We start from the raw sequence: 19,698 nt of genomic DNA, 5'->3' as shown, positions 1-19,698 counted from the left end.
AGACAGTAAAGGCTAATGTGCTACTTGTGCAGTACTCAGGCAGCATGTGGCAATGAGCCCGCGCTGCCCGATTACCGCCGAGCATGCCTACTCCCTGCCCTAGAAAATAAAAATTTTCTAGTGTGGGAAACGGTATGTGGAAAAAGCAGAACTACCGCTGGGTGCCTGGGCATGCTTGGCAGTAGTGCTGTTTTGCCTCGTGTTAGCCCTACCTCACCTTTGTAAAAGGCCCCTTAGGTTGCCTTCACACCTCATTCAACCATAAGTTTGCATTTGGAATGAAAGCCCAAGTCTGAAGTTTGTATTATTGTAAATAGCCAAAGACCAGCAGGTAGAGTAAGTATCAGCCTTGATGCAGTTCACTTTGGGGTTTTTTGTTAACTATTTTATTCGCAAAGTTAAAAACTGTGGTTCTAATTGTTAAAGGCCTAACAATGTTATATTATACTAAAAAAGTTTGAAGATGCTTCTCTTAAATTCAATTACACTCTGCAATAAAGTAGCAAAGACAAAAAAAAAAAAGGAAATATATTAATTGAGGCGTCAAAGGTTGTGTATGAACATTTTCACATCAGAGGCTGCTTGTTCCTGCGTTAAACTTTGGAGTAGTCTCGGGAGAGGGTGACACTCCTGCGGTCATATTCTGACGTGGTCAGGCAGTGGAGGAAAAAATGTGCCAGGTCATGGATGGAGATCACATTGCCAGAACGGGATTCGGACACCTTGTAGTCTCTGGTCAGCGGCTGATCAGCTAAAGTGAGGGAGGCAGAGGAAGAGAGGGGTCAGGGGTGGGTGGTCAACTGGTGTCAATTTATTACATTTGTTATACTTACTATTTCATGTTTGGCTTTCCTGTTCTTTAAAATCACATTATATTTTGTTACTTTACTTTTGCAACATGTATAAAGTGTCATAATGTTTCCTGAAATCGGATCTGTATGAGCACCTTGCCAGCTTGCACACAATGGAGGTACAAAGTATGTAAATACCTTTCATGCATATTCACTAGGAACAATCTGAAAACCTGACCTATTGGCAGCCCTTGAGAAATGGGAGTGAATAACAAGGACCTACCAGCCAGTCAGGTTTTCAGAATGCATTGTGTGGATATCCTGAAAACCTGGACTAGCTGGGTGTGCCCCAAGGCCTGGGTTGAGAGAAACTGTACTAGGGAGCCCCTGAACTTTCTTGCTGTCTTCACTTTCACCAGTAACTACTGAGCTCAGCAGTAGGGAAACAAGAGCAGTTGTCTTTACCCCCAGCAGTACATGCAAATGTATGTCAGGCATATGCATTGTGGATATCCTGAAAACCTGTCTGACTGGGATTTGATGGAAAAACAGTTAGGTGTTATTGAAAGATATTTAGATCTTTCAGGAAGGGGTAAATCCACAAACACACTAAGCAACACAGAAGCCAGGAAATCCTAAGAGGGACACTGTCACTGTCATATGTTCGATGCTTTAAGCGTTATAAATATAAAGAAACATAACGCTAAAAGCCGGAAGGAGTGGACAGGTCTTTGCATTATTACATAGGTAGAAAATAATTTAAGGGACAGAGTCAAAACACTTGGAATGAAATTACTGGCAGCTTTAGTAAATGCAAGTAAGGAGATGAGATTGAGGGTCATACGGGTGACAGGTCATGAACTGCGGCCTCAGGTTGAATACAGAGTCATAAGTTACAATTTAGTTAGAGAGAAAGAATAAGAAGAAAAAAGGTTTATGTCTGTCTGTCTGTCTGTCAGACTGACAAACTATAACTAGTTCTACTATTTGAATGGGAAATAAATGAAGAAGGGTGGCAGCGAGAAGTGGAGTGCTAATTTACCAAAAAGAGCCGGGATGGCAAAGGTATAACTATCTATTCTAGTGTGAATGGAAATAAAACCAGTTGTTTTCACTGCCAGCTCCAAGGTCAACTGAACCTTCAAGGTCATAACACAAAACAGATTGAGGATTGGGATAGATTGAGGAGTGCATGGGGATGGGGACAACACGGAACCCACAGAAATCTGTGGTGTTGGTAACAAAACAGTCATTAATACCATGCGGATGGGGACCAAATTATGTCTCCATGCACACTTCAATTTGGAAACTTGAAACGCTAAACACCTGAGCTCAAACACACAAAAAATATATATTAAAAGAGGAGTACATGTTAATAAGAAGAATATGTTTTTCTGGCATATTTATCAAAGCAATGCCTATTGTTTTGTGTTAAATCTCAGTAAGTTATAGAATACATTTTACATTTTGTTTGAATTTACAAATCTTTTAAAATGCAGGTTGGGTACGGGGATGGGAAACAAAACTGTGGGGATGGGGTGGGGACTAAATTCTCTCCCCATGTACACCAAAGAACTCCTGTCCTAATGGATATGCATGAGAGAAATTTGCATACAGTGGAGGCAGTAGCTATGGAAATCTCTTTTCTCTGAGGACAAGCAGGCTGCTTGTTCTCACTGATGGGATGACGTCCACGGCAGCCCCTCCAATCGGAAACTTCACTAGCAAAGGCCTTTGCTAGTCCTCGCGCGCCCATGTGCACCGCGCATGCGCGGCCGTCTTCCCGCCCGAACCGGCTTGTGTTAGTCAGTCTTCTTTTGTCCGCGCTCGGTACGGTTGTGTTTGCGCCGTTCGCGCCCCTTAAGTTGACCCTTGCGCGTCTTTTGACTTTTCGCTTAAAAAAAAAAAAGAAAGGGATTTTGGAGAAGGGCCTTTCGGTCTTTTTCCCCTTCCCGTATTTCCAGTTTTTGGCCCCGTTAAGTTTTCTTTCGTTTTCGAGGTAGGCCCTTTTGAGGCCTCGGGTCGAGTTTTTTCTCCCCCTCTTTTTGGTGCCTTACCGCAATTACGAGTTTTGATTTCGCCAGCGTGATTTTTCCGCCCATGTCATCGAAGTCTCCCAGTGGCTTCAAGAAGTGCACCCAGTGCACCCGGGTAATCTCGCTCACTGATAGGCACGCGTCGTGTCTTCAGTGTCTGGGGGCTGGGCATCGCCCGCAGGCCTGTAGTCTTTGCGCCCTTTTACAGAAAAGGACTCAGATAGCAAGATTGGCCCAGTGGAACGTTTTGTTCTTGGGCTCTTCATCGGCATCGGGAGTATCGAGTGCGTCGACAGCGTCAAAACCTCCGTCCTCGGCCGCGACTGTATCGGTTGCATCGAGGCATCGACCCTCTGCAGCGTCGGGGCCGAGACATCGGAAGGCTGCGTCGGCGTCAGTGGTACCGGGACCTCCACTAGTGCTGATGTCGTCGGACGGTGGTGCTTCGACTGGAGTGCAGGTGAGGGCTGTCCATTCCCCTGCTGGTGGCGGTGAGCCTTCGGGTGGGTCTCCCCCTACCCTGAGGGCTCCTGCGGTACAGCCCCCCCGAGACCGACCTTCTTCGGCCTTGGCCCCGAGGAAGCGACGGCTGGATTCTACGTCCTCCTCTTCGGTACCGGGAAGCTCCGGTGACATGCTTCGTTTGAAAAAGTCAAAGAAGCATCGACACCGGTCTCCTTCCCGCGTCGGTACCAAGAGCTCTGGGTCGCCGAGGGAGTCGGCACCCAGTAGGCATCGGAACCGGGAGGACCGCTCACCCTCTGTTCAGGAGGTGTCGATGCGCTCCACCTTGGACAGCCTAGAACAGCCTCCACGCCCGGAACAGACTCTGACTTCGACACCTGCATCGGCTTCAATGTCTTTCTCCACAGCCGCTCTGCACGAGAGTCTCCGGGCCATTCTCCCAGAGATCCTGGGAGACCTGTTGAGCCCTTCCCCTCCGGTACCGGGGGTGCTTGCGCCTCCGGTACCGTCGAGTGAGGCGCCGGCTGGCCCCTTGCCTGGGGTGAGGTCTCCGACATCAGTGCCGCTTGTGGTACCGACTGCGGTCGCCTCCCAGGAAGGCTCCTCGACAACGTCGGCGGAGGGAGCTTCGCCGGTGCGGGCGAGGGAGTCTACCTCTCGACGCTCACACCGTGGCCGTGGTTCCACGGAGTCGAGCCGGGCACGGCTTCAGACACAGGTTCATGAACTTGTGTCTGATACCGATGGTGAGGCCTCGTGGGAGGAGGAGGAGGACATCAGGTATTTCTCCGACGAGGAGTCTGATGGCCTTCCTTCCGATCCCACTCCCTCCCCTGAAAGGCAGCTTTCTCCTCCCGAGAGTCTGTCTTTTGCGGCCTTTGTCCGGGAGATGTCTATGGCCATCCCCTTCCCGGTGGTTGTGGAGGACGAGCCCAGGGCTGAAATGTTTGAGCTCCTGGACTATCCTTCTCCACCTAAGGAAGCGTCCACAGTACCCATGCATCATGTCCTAAAAAAGACATTGCTGGCGAACTGGACCAAGCCTTTAAGTAATCCCCACATTCCCAAGAAGATCGAGTCCCAGTACCGGATCCATGGGGACCCAGAGCTGATGCGCACTCAGTTGCCTCACGACTCTGGAGTTGTAGATTTGGCCCTAAAGAAGGCTAAGAGTTCTAGGGAGCATGCTTCGGCGCCCCCGGGCAAGGACTCTAGAACCTTAGACTCCTTTGGGAGGAAGGCCTACCATTCTTCTATGCTCGTGGCCAAAATCCACTCTTACCAGCTCTACACGAGCATACACATGCGGAATAATGTGCGGCAGTTGGCGGGCTTGGTGGACAAGCTCCCTCCTGAGCAAGCCAAGCCATTTCAGGAGGTGGTCAGGCAGCTGAAGGCGTGCAGAAAATTCCTGGCCAGAGGGGTGTATGACACCTTTGATGTTGCGTCCAGGGCCGCTGCTCAAGGTGTGGTGATGCGCAGACTCTCATGGCTGCGTGCCTCCGACCTGGAGAATAGGATCCAGCAGCGGATTGCGGACTCGCCTTGCCGTGCGGATAATATTTTTGGAGAGAAGGTCGAACAGGTGGTAGAGCAGCTCCACCAGCGGGATACCGCTTTCAACAAGTTCTCCCGCCGGCAGCCTTCAGTTTCTACCTCCACAGGTAGATGTTTTTATGGGGGAAGGAAGACTGTTCCCTACTCTTCTGGTAAGCGTAGGTACAATCCTCCTTCTCGACAGCCTGCGGCCCAGGCTAAGCCCCAGCGCGCTCGCTCTCGTCAGCAGCGTGCGCCTCAGCAAGGCCCCTCGGCTCCCCAGCAAAAGCAAGGGACGAGCTTTTGACTGGCTCCAGCAGAGCATAGCCGACATCAACGTGTCAGTGCCGGGCGATCTGCCGGTCGGGGGGGAGGTTGAAAGTTTTTCACCAAAGGTGGCCTCTCATAACCTCCGACCAGTGGGTTCTCCAAATAGTCCAGCAAGGATACACCCTCAAGTTGGTTTCCAAACCTCCAAATTGCCCACCGGGAGCTCAATCCTACAGCTTCCAGCACAAGCAGGTACTTGCAGAGGAACTCTCCGCCCTTCTCAGCGCCAATGCGGTCGAGCCCGTGCCATCCGGGCAAGAAGGGCTGGGATTCTATTCCAGGTACTTCCTTGTGGAAAAGAAAAACAGGGGGGATGCATCCCATCCTAGACCTAAGGGCCCTGAACAAATATCTGGTCAAGGAAAAGTTCAGGATGCTTTCCCTGGGCACCCTTCTTCCCATGATTCAGGAAAACGACTGGCTATGCTCTCTGGACTTGAAGGACGCCTACACGCACATCCCGATACTGCCAGCTCACAGACAGTATCTGCAATTTCAGCTGGGCACACGTCACTTCCAGTACTGTGTGCTACCCTTTGGGCTCGCCTCTGCGCCCAGAGTATTCACGAAGTGCTTGGCTGTAGTAGCAGCGGCACTTCGCAGGCTGGGAGTGCACGTGTTCCCCTATCTCGACGATTGGCTGGTGAAGAACACATCCGAGGCAGGAGCTCTACAGTCCATGCAGATGACTATTCGCCTCCTGGAGCTACTGGGGTTTGTGATAAATTATCCAAAGTCCCATCTTCTCCCAGTGCAGAGACTCGAATTCATAGGAGCTCTGCTGGATTCTCGGACGGCTCGTGCCTATCTCCCAGAGGCGAGAGCCAACAACTTGTTGTCCCTCGTCTTGCGGGTGCGAGCGTCCCAGCAGATCACAGCTCGGCAGATGTTGAGATTGCTGGGCCACATGGCCTCCACAGTTCATGTGACTCCCATGGCCTGCCTTCACATGCAATCTGCTCAATGGACCCTAGCTTCCCAGTGGTTTCAGGCTGCTGGGGATCTAGAAGACGTGAGCCACCTGTCCACGAGTTTTCTCAAATCCCTGTATTGGTGGACAATTTGGTCCAATTTGACCCTGGGACGTCCTTTCCAAATTCCTCAGCCGCAAAAAGTGCTGACTACGGATGCGTCTCTCCTGGGGTGGGGAGCTCATGTCGATGGGCTTCACACCCAAGGAAGCTGGTCCCTCCAGGAACGCGATCTGCAGATCAAGCTCCTGGAGTTACGAGCGGTCTGGAACGCTCTGAAGGCTTTCAGAGATTGGTTGTCCCACCAAATTATCCAAATTCAGACAGACAACCAGGTTGCCATGTATTACATCAACAAGCAGGGGGGCACCGGATCCCGCCCCCTGTGTCAGGAAGCCGTCAGCATGTGGCTTTGGGCTCGCCGTCAGGGCATGGTGCTCCAAGCCACATACCTGGCAGGCATAAACAACATTCTGGCCGACAGACTGAGCAGGATTATGCAACCTCACGAGTGGTCGCTCAACTCCCGAGTAGTGCGACAGATCTTCCAGGTGTGGGGCACCCCCTTGGTAGATCTCTTTGCATCTCGAGCCAACCACAAGGTCCCTCAGTTCTGTTCCAGGCTTCAGGCCAACGGCAGACTGGCACCGGATGCCTTCCTCCTGGACTGGGGGGAGGGTCTCCTGTATGCTTATCCTCCCATACCTCTGGTCGGGAAGACTTTGTTGAAACTCAAGCAAGACCGAGGCACCATGATTCTGATTGCTCCCTTTTGGCCGCGTCAGATCTGGTTCCCTCTTCTTCTGGAGTTATCCTCCAAAGAACCGTGGAGATTGGAGTGTTTTCCGACCCTCATCACACAGGACGAAGGGGCGCTTCTGCATCCCAACCTCCGGTCTCTGGCTCTCACGGCCTGGATGTTGAGAGCGTAGACTTTGCCTCTTTGGGTCTGTCAGAGGGTGTCTCCCGCATCTTGCTTGCTTCCAGGAAAGATTCCACTTAGAGGAGTTACTTCTTTCTATGGAGGAGGTTTGCCGTCTGGTGTGACAGCAAGGCTCTAGATCCTCGCTCTTGTCCTACACAGACCCTGCTTGATTACCTTCTGCACTTGTCTGAGTCTGGTCTCAAGACCAACTCTGTAAGGGTTCACCTTAGTGCAATCAGTGCATACCATTACCGTGTGGAAGGTAAACCGATCTCAGGACAGCCTTTAGTTGTTCGCTTCATGAGAGGTTTGCTTTTGTCAAAGCCCCCTGTCAAACCTCCTACAGTGTCATGGGATCTCAATGTTGTTCTCACCCAGCTGATGAAACCTCCTTTTGAGCCACTGAACTCCTGCCATCTGAAGTACTTGACCTGGAAGGTCATTTTCTTGGTGGCAGTTACTTCAGCTCGTAGAGTCAGTGAGCTGCAGGCCCTGGTAGCCCAGGCCCCTTACACCAAATTTCATCATAACAGAGTAGTCCTCCGCACTCACCCTAAGTTCTTGTAAAGGTTGTGTCGGAGTTCCATCTGAACCAGTCAATTGTCTTGCCAACATTCTTTCCCCGTCCTCATTCCTGCCCTGCTGAACATCAGCTGCACACATTGGACTGCAAGAGAGCATTGGCCTTCTATCTGGAGCGGACACAGCCCAACAGACAGTCCGCCCAATTGTTTGTTTCTTTTGATCCCAACAGGAGGGGAGTGGCTGTGGGGAAACGCACCATATCCAATTGGCTAGCAGATTGCATTTCCTTTACTTACGCCCAGGCTGGGCTGGCTCTTGAGGGTCATGTCACGGCTCATAATGTTAGAGCCATGGCAGCGTCGGTAGCCCACTTGAAGTCAGCCACTATTGAAGAAATTTGCAAAGCTGCGACGTGGTCATCTGTCCACACATTGACATCTCATTACTGCCTGCAGCAGGATACCCGACCCGACAGTCGGTTCGGGCAGTCAGTGCTTCAGAATCTGTTCGGGGTTTAGGATCCAACTCCACCCCCCTAGGCCCATGGTTTATTCTGTTCCAGGCTACACTCTCAGTTAGTTGGATAAATTGTTAGGTCAATCTCAGTTATGTCCTCGCCGTTGCGAGGCCCAATTGACCATGTTTGTTGTTTTGAGTGAGCCTGGGGGCTAGGGATACCCCATCAGTGAGAACAAGCAGCCTGCTTGTCCTCGGAGAAAGCGAATGCTACATACCTGTAGAAGGTATTCTCCAAGGACAGCAGGCTGATTGTTCTCACAAACCCGCCTGCCTCCCCTTTGGAGTTGTGTCTTCCCTTATCTTGTCTTGCTACATATGGGACTGACGAACACGAGCCGGTTCGGGCGGGAAGACGGCCGCGCATGCGTGGTGCGCATGGTCGCGCGAGGACTAGCAAAGGCCTTTGCTAGTGAAGTTTCCGATTGGAGGGGCTGCCGTGGACGTCACCCCATCAGTGAGAACAATCAGCCTGCTGTCCTAGGAGAATACCTTCTACAGGTATGTAGCATTCGCTTCATGTATATTCATTAGGGGTATCCTGAAACCCTATCCTGTTGGTGGCCCTCAAGGACTTGGAGTAAATACTGTGGAAACAGAGTAACAGTATCCGATTTCTGTCCCCCTGAGTGTTCACTTGTAAAGGATACATAGTAACATAGTAGATTACGGCAGAAAAAGACCTGCATGGTCCATCCAGTCTGCCCAACAAGATAAATTCATATGTGCTACTTTTTGTGTATACCTTACCTTGATTTGTGCCTGTCCTTTTCAGGGCACAGACCGTGTAACTCTGCCCAGCACTATCCCCGCCTCCCAACCACCAGCTCTGGCACAGACCGTATAAGTCTGCCCAGCACTATCCCCGCCTCCCGCTCTGCCACCCAATCTCGGATAAGCTCCTTAGGATCCATTCCTTCTGAACAGGATTCCTTTATGTTTGTCCCACGCATGTTTGAATTCCGTTACCGTTTTCATTTCCACCACCTCCCGCGGTGACTACTCACAACTGTTAAAAAAAACAAACCCCCTCAGCACTGCTAGCATGGGTTCTTGAGCTTCTGCACGTGCTTAAGGCTTGCAGGGCAGTGGCGTAGCCACAGGTGGGCCTGGGCCCGGGCCCACCCAACAGTGGATGACACATTCTGAACCCAGATTCACAGTACTTTAGGTATATGGACACCTTTCCTGGCCCCAATTTGCCACATACTCAGGGCCATGTGTACTAAAGAGTTTGGTCCAGGGGTTTTCAACCCAGTCCCTGGACCACAACCAGCCAGCTGGGTTTCCAGGATATTCATAGCAAATATGCATGAGATAAATTTGCATGCACCACCTCCACTATATGCAAATCTGTCACGCATATTCATTTTAGGTATCCTGAAAACCTGACTGGCTAGATGTCTTGAGGACTGGGTCATGGAACCACTGCTTCAGTCCATTTCACTATGGGGTGGGGGAGAGGAGAGGAATGGAGAGCTTTGGCCTTGACTCCCAGTCCTCGAGGGCTGCCAACAGGTCAAGCTTTCAGGACATCCCTAATGAATATGCATGTCTGCTATTTCCATATTCATTAGAGAGATCCCAAAAACTGACCCATTGATGGTCCTCGAGGACTAAGAGTGAAGACCAAGGGCTAAAATCATTCTTCCCATTGTTCATTTGGTCAATAATAGTTCTTTCAGATCACAGATTTTAACAAGTGGCCCACCCCTCCTGTCTTTCCCCTTCCTCCACCTATCCTGCCCAGATCTAACAGACCTGCAATGTGCGGTGGCAATACAGCAATGTAATCGAGCCCGGATTCTTTCAGGATCTGGTGCATGCGGATATGATCCTCAGTCACAGGGAGCAGCCGGGGAGGAATTTTGGCAATGTCCCAGAGCAGGAAGGCTGAAAGAGAACCAGGAAGTTAAAGGGATCACGCCAACGGTCATCTGGATCAGTTTTCAGAATTAGGAAAAATTATAAAATCTTTAGAGTCAAGAGTCAGAAGTTCGCAGCTGTGCTTAAGAAAGGAGGTCAGGAGAGATCAAATAAAATTACTGAAAACTCAGACACTGATGCAGTTTCCCCTAGTGCAAGGGCTCTCAAACCAGTCCTCAGAAAACACCCAGCCAGTCAGGTTTTCAGGATATCCACAATGAATATGCATGAGAGATATCTGCATACAATGGAGGCAGTGTATACAAATCTACCTCATGCATATTCATTGTGGCTATCTTGGAAAAAACAGACTGGATAGGTGCATCCTGAGGACCAGGCAGAGAACCCCTGCCCTAGGGACTCAGAAGTTGAGCTCCCCTAAGCTCAACACCAGCATCTTATCTAAAGGGAACATTTTGGTAAGAGAAGTGAGTTAACCAACTATAGACCAGTAGCATCCATTCCCCTAATAACCAAAATAACAGAAGGGATGGTTACCAAACAACTCACAGACTATCTAAACAAGTTCTCAATACTACAAGAGTCCCAGTCAGTATTTCGCTCTAATCACAGCACTAAAACAGTACCAGTTACTCTCATGAATAAATTCAAACAAACGATTGCAACCGGTAAGAATGTATTACTTCTGCAATTCGACATGTCAAGTGCCTTCAACATGGTCGATCATGGAATCCTACTACACATCCTTGAATACTTCGGCATCGGCGGCAATGTTCTCAGCTGGTTTAAAGAATTCCTAACTACACGCTCATATCAAGTGACATCAAATTCAACAACATCAGCCACATGGACACCTGAATGTGGAGTTCCACAGGGATCCCCCCCCTCTCACCGACAATATTCAACCTAATGATGACACCCTTGGCCAAACTATTATCAAAACAAAACCTCAACCCATATATTTACGCTGGTGAGGTAACGATCTACATCCCATTCAAACAAGACCTAAAAGAAATTTCCAATGAAATCAACCAAAGTCTGCAGATCATGCACTCATGGGCAGACGCCTTTCAATTAAAACTCAATGCAGAAAAAAACCCCAATGCCTAATACGAGCAAATTTACCACCATCAACACCCCAAAACTAAATCTACCAATTTCAGAAACCCTGAAAATCCTAGGAGTCACCACCATTGACCGGCACCTGACACTAGAGCATCACGCGAAAATCATAACCAAAAAGATGTTCCAATCAATGTGGAAATTAAAAAAAAAAAAAAAAAAAAAAAAAAAAAAAAAAAGAGTAAAACCATACTTCCCTAGAACCGTTTTCCGAAACTTGGTACAATCATTAGTACTCAGTCACTTAGACTACTGCAACTCACTCTATGCCGGCTGCAAAGAGCAAATACTCAAAAAACGCCAGCCAGCCCAGAACACAGCAGCCAGACTCATATTTGGGAAACCAAAATACGAAAGCACAAAGCCCCTACGAGAGAAGCTACACTGGTTACCACTCAAAGAACGTATCACGTTCAAAGTATGCACCCTAGTACACAAAATCATCCACGGCGAGGCCCCAGCCTACATGTCGGACCTGATCGACCTACCACCCAGGAATGCCAAAAGATCATCTCGCACATTCTTTAATCTTCATTTCCCTAACTGCAAAGGCCTAAAATATAAACTAATGCACGCATCAACCTTTTCCTATATGAGCACGCAATTCTGGAACGCACTGCCACGGAACCTAAAAGTGACCTATGAACTGACCAACTTCTGCAAACAACTGAAGACCCATCTCTTCAACAAGATATACCACAAAGACCAAAACTAGTGAAATCCCCACACATATCTAGCAATGTTAAGAATGCCTTATGTCATGTTTCTATCTTGTTTTCCACTACCATGCTACCCAAATTACTTCTGTAACACTAAATGTCAACTCTCATTTCCATTATCCATGATTTATTGTAAGCCACATTGAGCCTGCAAAGAGGTGGGATAATGTAGGATACAAATGCAATAAATAAATAAATCTGTGCACACCCCACCATGTAGCAGATAGATGTGCCACTGCAGGCTAAGTGCATTTTCTTTACAGATGATGAAATGAGCCCTTCCTGTTTCTTCCTATTCTCCAAACTGTCACACCACTTTTACCCACTGGTTATAACTTCCCTTTAGCCAGGATCACTGCAGAGCATGAACCCACCTTCTGAAGTTCAGACTGCCTCTACCTGCTCATGATATCATGAGGCATCAGTGGTTACCAGGTCAAGGACAGCACTGACATTTTTAAAAGTGGTTTTCTTCATCACTACTGCTAATTAAACAAGAAATTCAAGTTAAAGAGCAGTAGCAGGCAGACTGAAAATGCAGAGCTTTATCCAGAAAAAGACTTTTCTTCATTCTGGCCTGTGGAAAACCATAGGCTTCTCTATTCCTATAAAAGTGACCCAGAAAGGAATTAATTTTATTATGGATGCACTTGGAGACATTTTTTTTTTCAAAGGGAATGTGTCAGAGGTATAGAATCCCCAAAAGGTAGTGTTAAAGGAGGAATTGTGGGCTTACGAATCAAGGTGGCTTACTTTTCTGCTTGGGCTGCTCTTGAGGGCAGCAATCTGGTGTTGGCAGTGGAGCAAGGTCAGCCTATCTTGCTACACTGTGGGATTTGCTGACATCACTGACTCCTGCTGCCTAATGACTGCTTGCAACAGCAGTTCAGAGCCCTATTCCAAGTCTGCTGGCTTAGGACATGGCTCGAGTTTTAAGGGCCGATAATTCAGTGGGAGATAACCAAGTAGGAGCACCATCTACTCAGTTATCTCCCTCTGACCGGCTGATTCCCAAATTTTCAGCGGCACATAACCGGATAGTGCTGCTGAAAATCTAGGGAGATTCCCGTAGTACTATCTGGTTAGTGCCCAGCGGAATTTGGGTGGACCCCAAATATCAGTGCCCGTAGGGCTGCAGAAACAGCTGTTATCTGGGTATTTGCGCTGAATATTGGCCAGCACCTGGATAACTTCCAGTGGCCAGACAGGACCCGGATATTCAGTGCCAGGATTAGGCCCGGCAAATATCCAGTCAAATTCTGCCTCCTGCAGTCAGTGCCTTTACAATCGCTGATCTCCATGGCTGAATATCAGGCCCTAAATTATTATAAAAACAAGCACTTTCATCAGCCAGGATGAAAATCCACTGGTAATTACTGGCATAAGTGTTGTATCTCCTTGCAAGCAACTGGCAGTTTTTTCAGCACTGGTCTTGAAATTGGCTTTGCCATTTTATTCTAAACGTCCAACATGGCTTATGAAACAGTGACTATTCCAGTTTGCCTCAGGGACTCACATGACATGCAGGCAACCACTTTCTTCACGCCGTGGGCCTTCATCGCTTCCATAATATTTTTTGTGCCTTCTGACATCATGGTGGTGGGACCTGGAGAAGGGGCAAGAACGGGAGAGACTTCGTGAGAAGCAGAGTTTTCCAGAATGTTCCGAGCTACTCAGCTAAATCACGTTGAAGCATCACCCATAAACTTACTACATCTGTGAGTTGGTCATGTTTCAGTCACAATCCACTATCCTGCTTATAATCGAAATAGAAAAACGCCTATATTGTGACCCAAATCGGGAGATAGACGTTTATCTCACAAAAACGAATAAAGCGGTATAATCGAAAGCCGAATTTGGACGTTTTCAACTGCACTCCGTCGCGGATGCAGACAAAGTTGATGGGGGCGTGTCGAAGGCGGAACTGGGGCGTGGTTATCGGGTGATCAGAGATGGGCGCCTTTCGCCGATAATGGAAAAAAAATATGCGTTTTTAGCGAGAATTTAGGGCACTTTTCCTGGACCCTGTTTTTCCACGAATAAGGCCCCAAAAAGTGCCCTAAATGACCAGATGACCACTGGAGGGAATCAGGGATGACCTTCCCTGACTCCCCCAGTGGTCACAAACCCCCTCCCACCACAAAATATGCCATTTCACAACTTTTTATTTTCACCCTCAAATGTCATACCCACCTCCCTGGCAGCAGTATGCAGGTCACTGGAGCAGTTATTAGGGGGTGCAGTGGACTTCAGGCAGGTGGACCCAGGCCCATCCCTCCCCTACCTGTTACAATTGTGCTGCTTAATGCTTATTAGTCGTCCAACCCCCCCCCCCAAACCCATTGTACCCACATGTAGGTGCCTCCCTTCACCCCTTAGGGCTATAGTAATGGTGTAGACTTGTGGGCAGTGGGTTTTGAGGGGGATTTGGGGGGCTCAACACCCAAGGGAAGGGTGCTATGCACCTGGGAGCTGTTTTACCTTGTTTTTTTTTTTTTTGTAAAAGTGCCCCCTAGGGTGCCCGGTTGGTGTCCTGGCATGTGAGGGGGACCAGTGCACTACGAATCCTGGCCCCTCCCACGAATAAATGTCTTGGAGTTATTCGTTTTTGAGCTGGGCGCTTTCGGTTTCCATTATCGCTGAAAAACAAAAACACCCAGCTCAAAAAAAGATAAACGTCCATGTTTTTCTAAAATACGCTTCGGTCTGCCCCTTCACGGACCCGTTCTCGGAGATAAACGCCCATGGAGATAGACGTTTCCGTTCGATTATGCCCCTTTATGTGTGTTATATCTTGGGAAAAGTGAGGGTATGTCTACTAAAGGGCTTTAAGCCCTAACACAAGCTTAGTGCTCATGAAAATGCTTACCACAAAGCATGTTAAATTATTTTGCGTTAAGTAATTTTTTTGTGCGTGCTAAGGACGCTGTTTTTTTTTCATGTATTTTCTGGAGGGGTCATGTCAGGGGTGGAGAATGGGCGAAGCCAGTGGGAATTCCACCAATAAGAGCCAACCTCATCAGTGATGTCACAATGGCTTGATTGACCGATACTTGGCTCACTTCTGATATTGTGATGTCATAAGGGAAAGGGAAATGGGACTTGATATACCGCCTTTCTGAGGTTTTTGCAACTACATTCAAAGCAGTTTACATATATTCAGGTACTTATTTTGTACCAGGGGCAATAGAGGGTTAAGTGACTTGCCCAGAGTCACAAGGAGCTGCAGTGGGAATTAAGAGATGTTATGGATTTCTGCACTGTTCTATTTTATGTATTTTATTGTGTATGTTTTACTGTAACCTACCTAGTTAATAGGAGGGCTATATCTGACAAATAAAATATTTACAAAATTATATTGTAACAGTGGCATGGCTCTGGGGCCCCTGGTTTGGCTGGCGGGGGTTCCGGCTGGCGAGGTCCCGAACCCCCACCAGCTGAAGTCCCGTGCTAGTCTTGCCGCATTGCCTACCCTGCTGTTCTCAGTTGCGCCATGCACGCTCGTTTTACTGAAACTGAGCATGCATGACACTTTTGTGCATGCTCAAGTTTCATTAAAATGAGCGTGCATGGTGCGATTAAGCACACCAAGGTACCATCATGCGGCGGCAGCGACAGGGAGGTGGACCAAAATGTGCCCTCCCCCCCCCCGTTGAGGTCTGGATACGCCCCTATATTGTAATAATAAATGAATTATATAAAATATTTGTCTTTTTGACCTTGGATTACTTTGAAACCCTTTTCCCAAACTGTGGTAAAAAGTGGCCTTAGTGCATCCTTACGCCAGGTCATTCCCGTGAGCTAAGGTTATTTTTACTGCATGGCTAAAATGGCCATTTTTTATTTTTATGTGCCAATTTTCCCATTAGCGCATAAGCCCTACTGCCACCAATTTTGTAGGCAGTAAGGACTCACATGCTAATCAGCATATGGCAATGAAACTATGCTAACCAATTAAAACACACCTGCTCTCTGCCCCCAGACCCAATCCCAGTGCTAAAACATAAAATCTATTTTTTTTAGCTCTTGTGAAATGTGCGCCCATCAGGGGCGTATCTGGACTTTGCCATTAGGGGGGTCCAGAGCCGAGGTGAGGGGGCACATTTTAGCCCCCCCCCCACCGCCAGAACCACCTCCAACAACTGTGGCCCACCCGCCAACGACCCCCCCCGCCTGCCGTCACCTACCTTTGCTGGCGGGGGACTCCAACCCCCGCCAGCCAAAGTCTTTTTGCTTTGTTTGGTTTCTGAGTCTGTCTGATGTCCTGCAAGTACAACCCCCCTGCCAACGACCCTCTCAATCCCCCTCCCACCGCCAGCCCGCCATCGCCATCTAGTACCTTTGCTGGCAGGGGACCCCAACCCTGCCAGCCGATCTTGCTTTGTTTGGTTTCTGAGTCTGTCTCACAGAAACAGAACGAAGCCCCGCAAGGCATGTTGTGTACGTGCAGGACGTCAGACAGACTCAGAAACCAAACAAAGCAAGACCGGCTGGCAGGGTTGGGGTCCCCTGCCAGCAAAGGTACTAGATGGCGACGGCGGGCTGGTGGTGGGAGGGGGGTTGAGAGGGTCGTTGGCAGGGGGGTCCATGGCCCCATAGCAGCTATGCCCCTGGCGCCGATCACACAAAATTACGTGGGATGAATGAGTGCATATTAGTACTTATGGCAGCTTAGTAAAATGACCCCTATGTAAAGATTACTACAACTTACTCAAATCATTCCTGGTTCCCAGGATGATAATGACTGCGTCCTGGCCCTGCACAGCCTGATTGACATCTGCCTTGTTCAAGACATCGCCCACAATCACTTTGGCTGGTTTGCTGTTAGGAGGGAGTCCAGCAGAGTTACGCACCAGTACAGTCACCTGATAACCTGTCAAAATCAATAGGAATTCAAGGGATGAGAGAAAGCCAATGGCCAAAGGGGGTGGGGGAGATGCAGGGCTTGTGATTATCTAGGTGGTGACATAAAGAGCCACTGTCAGTGCTTGGGAATCGGGGATTTGAAAACCTGCAAGCTGTGTTGCAGCAGCAAAAAAATACAGTAGACTGATGCAATACAACTGCTTCGTCCTATATATCTCTGACACTTTACACATTTTATTTATAAACTGCCTTTATCCAGAGACCCAAAGAAGTGAACACACAAATACACAATGCAATAATTCCATAAAATCGGTACCCCCCTCCCACACAAAATCCCTATAAAACTAATCAATTCTGCAATCACCATCCTATCAATCTTCAACCTTTGACAAAAGCGCCACAAATCAGAGCCGTTATGAAGGTCCTCAGGTAACTCATTCCACATCTGAGCCACAATTACTTCTTCCATGAAGGTTTCTCAGGCTCCGGGCAACACCACACTCCTCTACTTTTAGAATGGCAAAGCTCTCATTGGAGTATGCTCACACCCTCTCTTGCAAAATAGATTGGACTCAATCCCTCCCTTTAAGGTTTTAAAATCCAACAACAGTAATTTAAATCTGATTCTAAACACAACAGGCAGGAGCATACTCCCTTAACCCCTTCCTCAAAACCAATCGTGCAGCTGTATTGTGGACTAATTTTAACTGGGACAAATTCAATTTCACCAGGTTGGTTTAAAAAAAAATGAAAATGCAGAGTTAGCATTAGGCTAACAAAATTAAAATCCAGAGCTTTCAAGTTCTTGTTTTGCAAACTGACGGTGTTCCTTAAATTTATAGTTTCCAAAAAAACAAGCACCACCTTTTTTTTTTTGTATAATGCATAGAAATTTAGCTGTGAAGGAACACTTAACTGAGCAGTTTCACAACTCCAATTTTATACCGAGACCCCAAACTCTTTATCTCAGCTAGCAGAGGTTGGGCAAAAGGCTCGTTTACACTATAGACTCTGGTGTTATCAGCAGACAGTTGTATTCAGCCTTTTATCGTTCTGAATACGATACGCCATTAGTCAGCAAATTTGCTTTCACATGCGTGACTCAGCAGAAATCGCAGTTCCCCGTCTAAGTGCTGGGTTGACTTGGCTTGCTGCAGCACCCACCCAGCGCCAGTGCCATCACCAAGGTTCAGGTTGCAGACATGTGATCCGCAGCCCCGGGTTCTAATCCAAGCTCCCTTCCCTTGATCTACCACTTTGAACGAGTCAGTTAAACCTCTCTGGCTTCAGAAATATTACTTGGCACACATGAACCTCAGCCTTCTCCTGTCTGGAGTAGAAGAAACGTCACAAGCCTTCATTAATTCTCTCTCTTGATTAGAAAAAAGTTTGTACTGCACTGCGTTTTCTTATAACAATGCACACAAATAAAAATAGAGAAAGCATGAGATCAGAAAGGGCACGGGAGCAACAGAACGAAGAAGCGAGCCAACTGCTATTCAGAGCAGACTGTAGACACGGAGGCATCTCTCTAGAATGTTGGCAGTTTCTGTTCCTAATTCCTATGACCCTGTGCGATTCCTTCAAATTGTTCCCCCCTCCTGCACATGCACTGATGCATCTCTCCTCATGACTCCTAAATACAACACTTAAATGTCACTTCCATTTCAGGGCTGCAGAGATGTAAAACCACCCTCTCTACACTTACGCCTGTACCAAAAGCCTCTCTAAGTTCATTACATGCACAACTCTCCTCACTCCCCTCGGTCTGCTTAACCCTTCACGACTCTCCTCTTCTCCGGTTTGCTTACCTGCCTGGATGGCTTGCGGCAGAATCACCAGTCCTGTCATTCCCGTGGCCCCAAAGATAACAATGTTTTTGGGCGCAGACATATTTTGGAATAGAAGATCGAAAGACGGTCTAGGGAAGAATTAGGTGTCTGGCTCCCTTAGGCTCTCACTGTTCCCTGCCTATTGCCAGTTTTAACTTTTACACGTGTGATGATCACTTCCGTGCAGAGCTCCTCCTGCAAAAGGGGGCCGGGACGTGGGAAAAGACTGGAGATGGACTACGATTACTGCAGAGCTTCGCTCACCGTCTGCATTCATTTTTAACTGTTTATTTTCCGTATTACTTTATTGGATTCCCTCTTTCTTGAGTGTGCTGTGTTGCCTACTTCCCCTCTCCCTTCACTCTCTATCTCAGTTGATAACACCCTCATCGTCCCCGTCTCATCTGCCCGCAACCTCGGTGTCATCTTCGACTCCTCCCTCTCCTTTTCTGCGCATATCCAGCAGATAGCCAAGACCTGTCGCTTCTTCCTCTATAACATTAGCAAAATTCGCCCCTTCCTCTCCGAGCACACCACCCGAACTCTCATCCACTCTCTCATTACCTCTCGCCTTGACTACTGCAACCTACTCCTGACCGGCCTCCCACGTAGCCATCTATCCGCCCTTCAGTCCATCCAGAACTCTGCCGCACGTCTTATCTTCCGCCTTAACCGATATACTCATATCACCCCTCTCCTCAAGTCACTCCACTGGCTCCCAATCAGATACCGCATACAGTTCAAGCTTCTCTTACTCACCTACAAAATGCACTCGATCTGCGGCCCCTCCGTACCTCTGTACCCTCATCTCCCCTTACATCCCTACCCGTAACCTCCGCTCTCAAGACAAATCCCTCCTTTCAGTACCCTTCTCCACCACCTCCAACTCCAGGCTCCGCCCCTTCTGTCTCGCCTCACCCCATGCCTGGAACAAACTCCCTGAACCTATACGCCGTGCCCCCTCCCTACCCATCTTCAAATCAATGCTCAAAGCCCACCTCTTCAATGTCGCCTTCGGCACCTAATCACTACACCTCTTCTCAGGAAAACTTAACTACCCCAACTTGACATTTTGTCCTTTAGATTGTAAGCTCTTCCGAGCAGGGACTGTCCTTAATTGTTAATTTGTACAGCGCTGCGTAACCCTAGTAGCGCTCTAGAAATGTTAAGTAGTAGT

At 48.3% G+C, this 19,698-nt stretch overlaps 1 protein-coding gene across 1 annotated transcript; it reads right to left on the bottom strand.

Moving 5' to 3' along the window:
• Positions 1-363: 363 nt before the first annotated feature.
• Positions 364-18,687, bottom strand: BLVRB (biliverdin reductase B). Its single transcript, XM_030219391.1, has 5 exons — positions 18,501-18,687; positions 16,535-16,696; positions 13,340-13,429; positions 9,857-9,988; positions 364-751 (listed from the first exon to the last, which is right to left on the bottom strand). Exons 1-5 carry the CDS (start codon positions 18,580-18,582, stop codon positions 594-596), a joined length of 624 nt encoding a protein of 207 aa, XP_030075251.1. The 5' UTR covers positions 18,583-18,687; the 3' UTR covers positions 364-593.
• Positions 18,688-19,698: the final 1,011 nt, after the last annotated feature.

This window comes from Microcaecilia unicolor, chromosome 11 (assembly GCF_901765095.1).
Source record: "Microcaecilia unicolor chromosome 11, aMicUni1.1, whole genome shotgun sequence".
Lineage (NCBI taxonomy): Eukaryota > Metazoa > Chordata > Amphibia > Gymnophiona > Siphonopidae > Microcaecilia > Microcaecilia unicolor.
This window is presented reverse-complemented; position numbering and strand designations above follow the sequence as displayed.

What these genes read in the sequence shown, in the direction of transcription:
- BLVRB (XM_030219391.1), bottom strand. Translation starts at nt 18,582, where the DNA reads ATGTCTGCGCCCAAAAACATTGTTATCTTTGGGGCCACGGGAATGACA. An exon ending in GCCGCAAGCCATCCAGGCAG is followed by an intron (nt 16,697 to 18,500) that starts GTAAGCAAACCG and finishes TGATTTTGACAG; the next exon opens with GTTATCAGGTGACTGTACTG. An exon ending in GGGAACCAGGAATGATTTGA is followed by an intron (nt 13,430 to 16,534) that starts GTAAGTTGTAGT and finishes CCCCTTCTCCAG; the next exon opens with GTCCCACCACCATGATGTCA.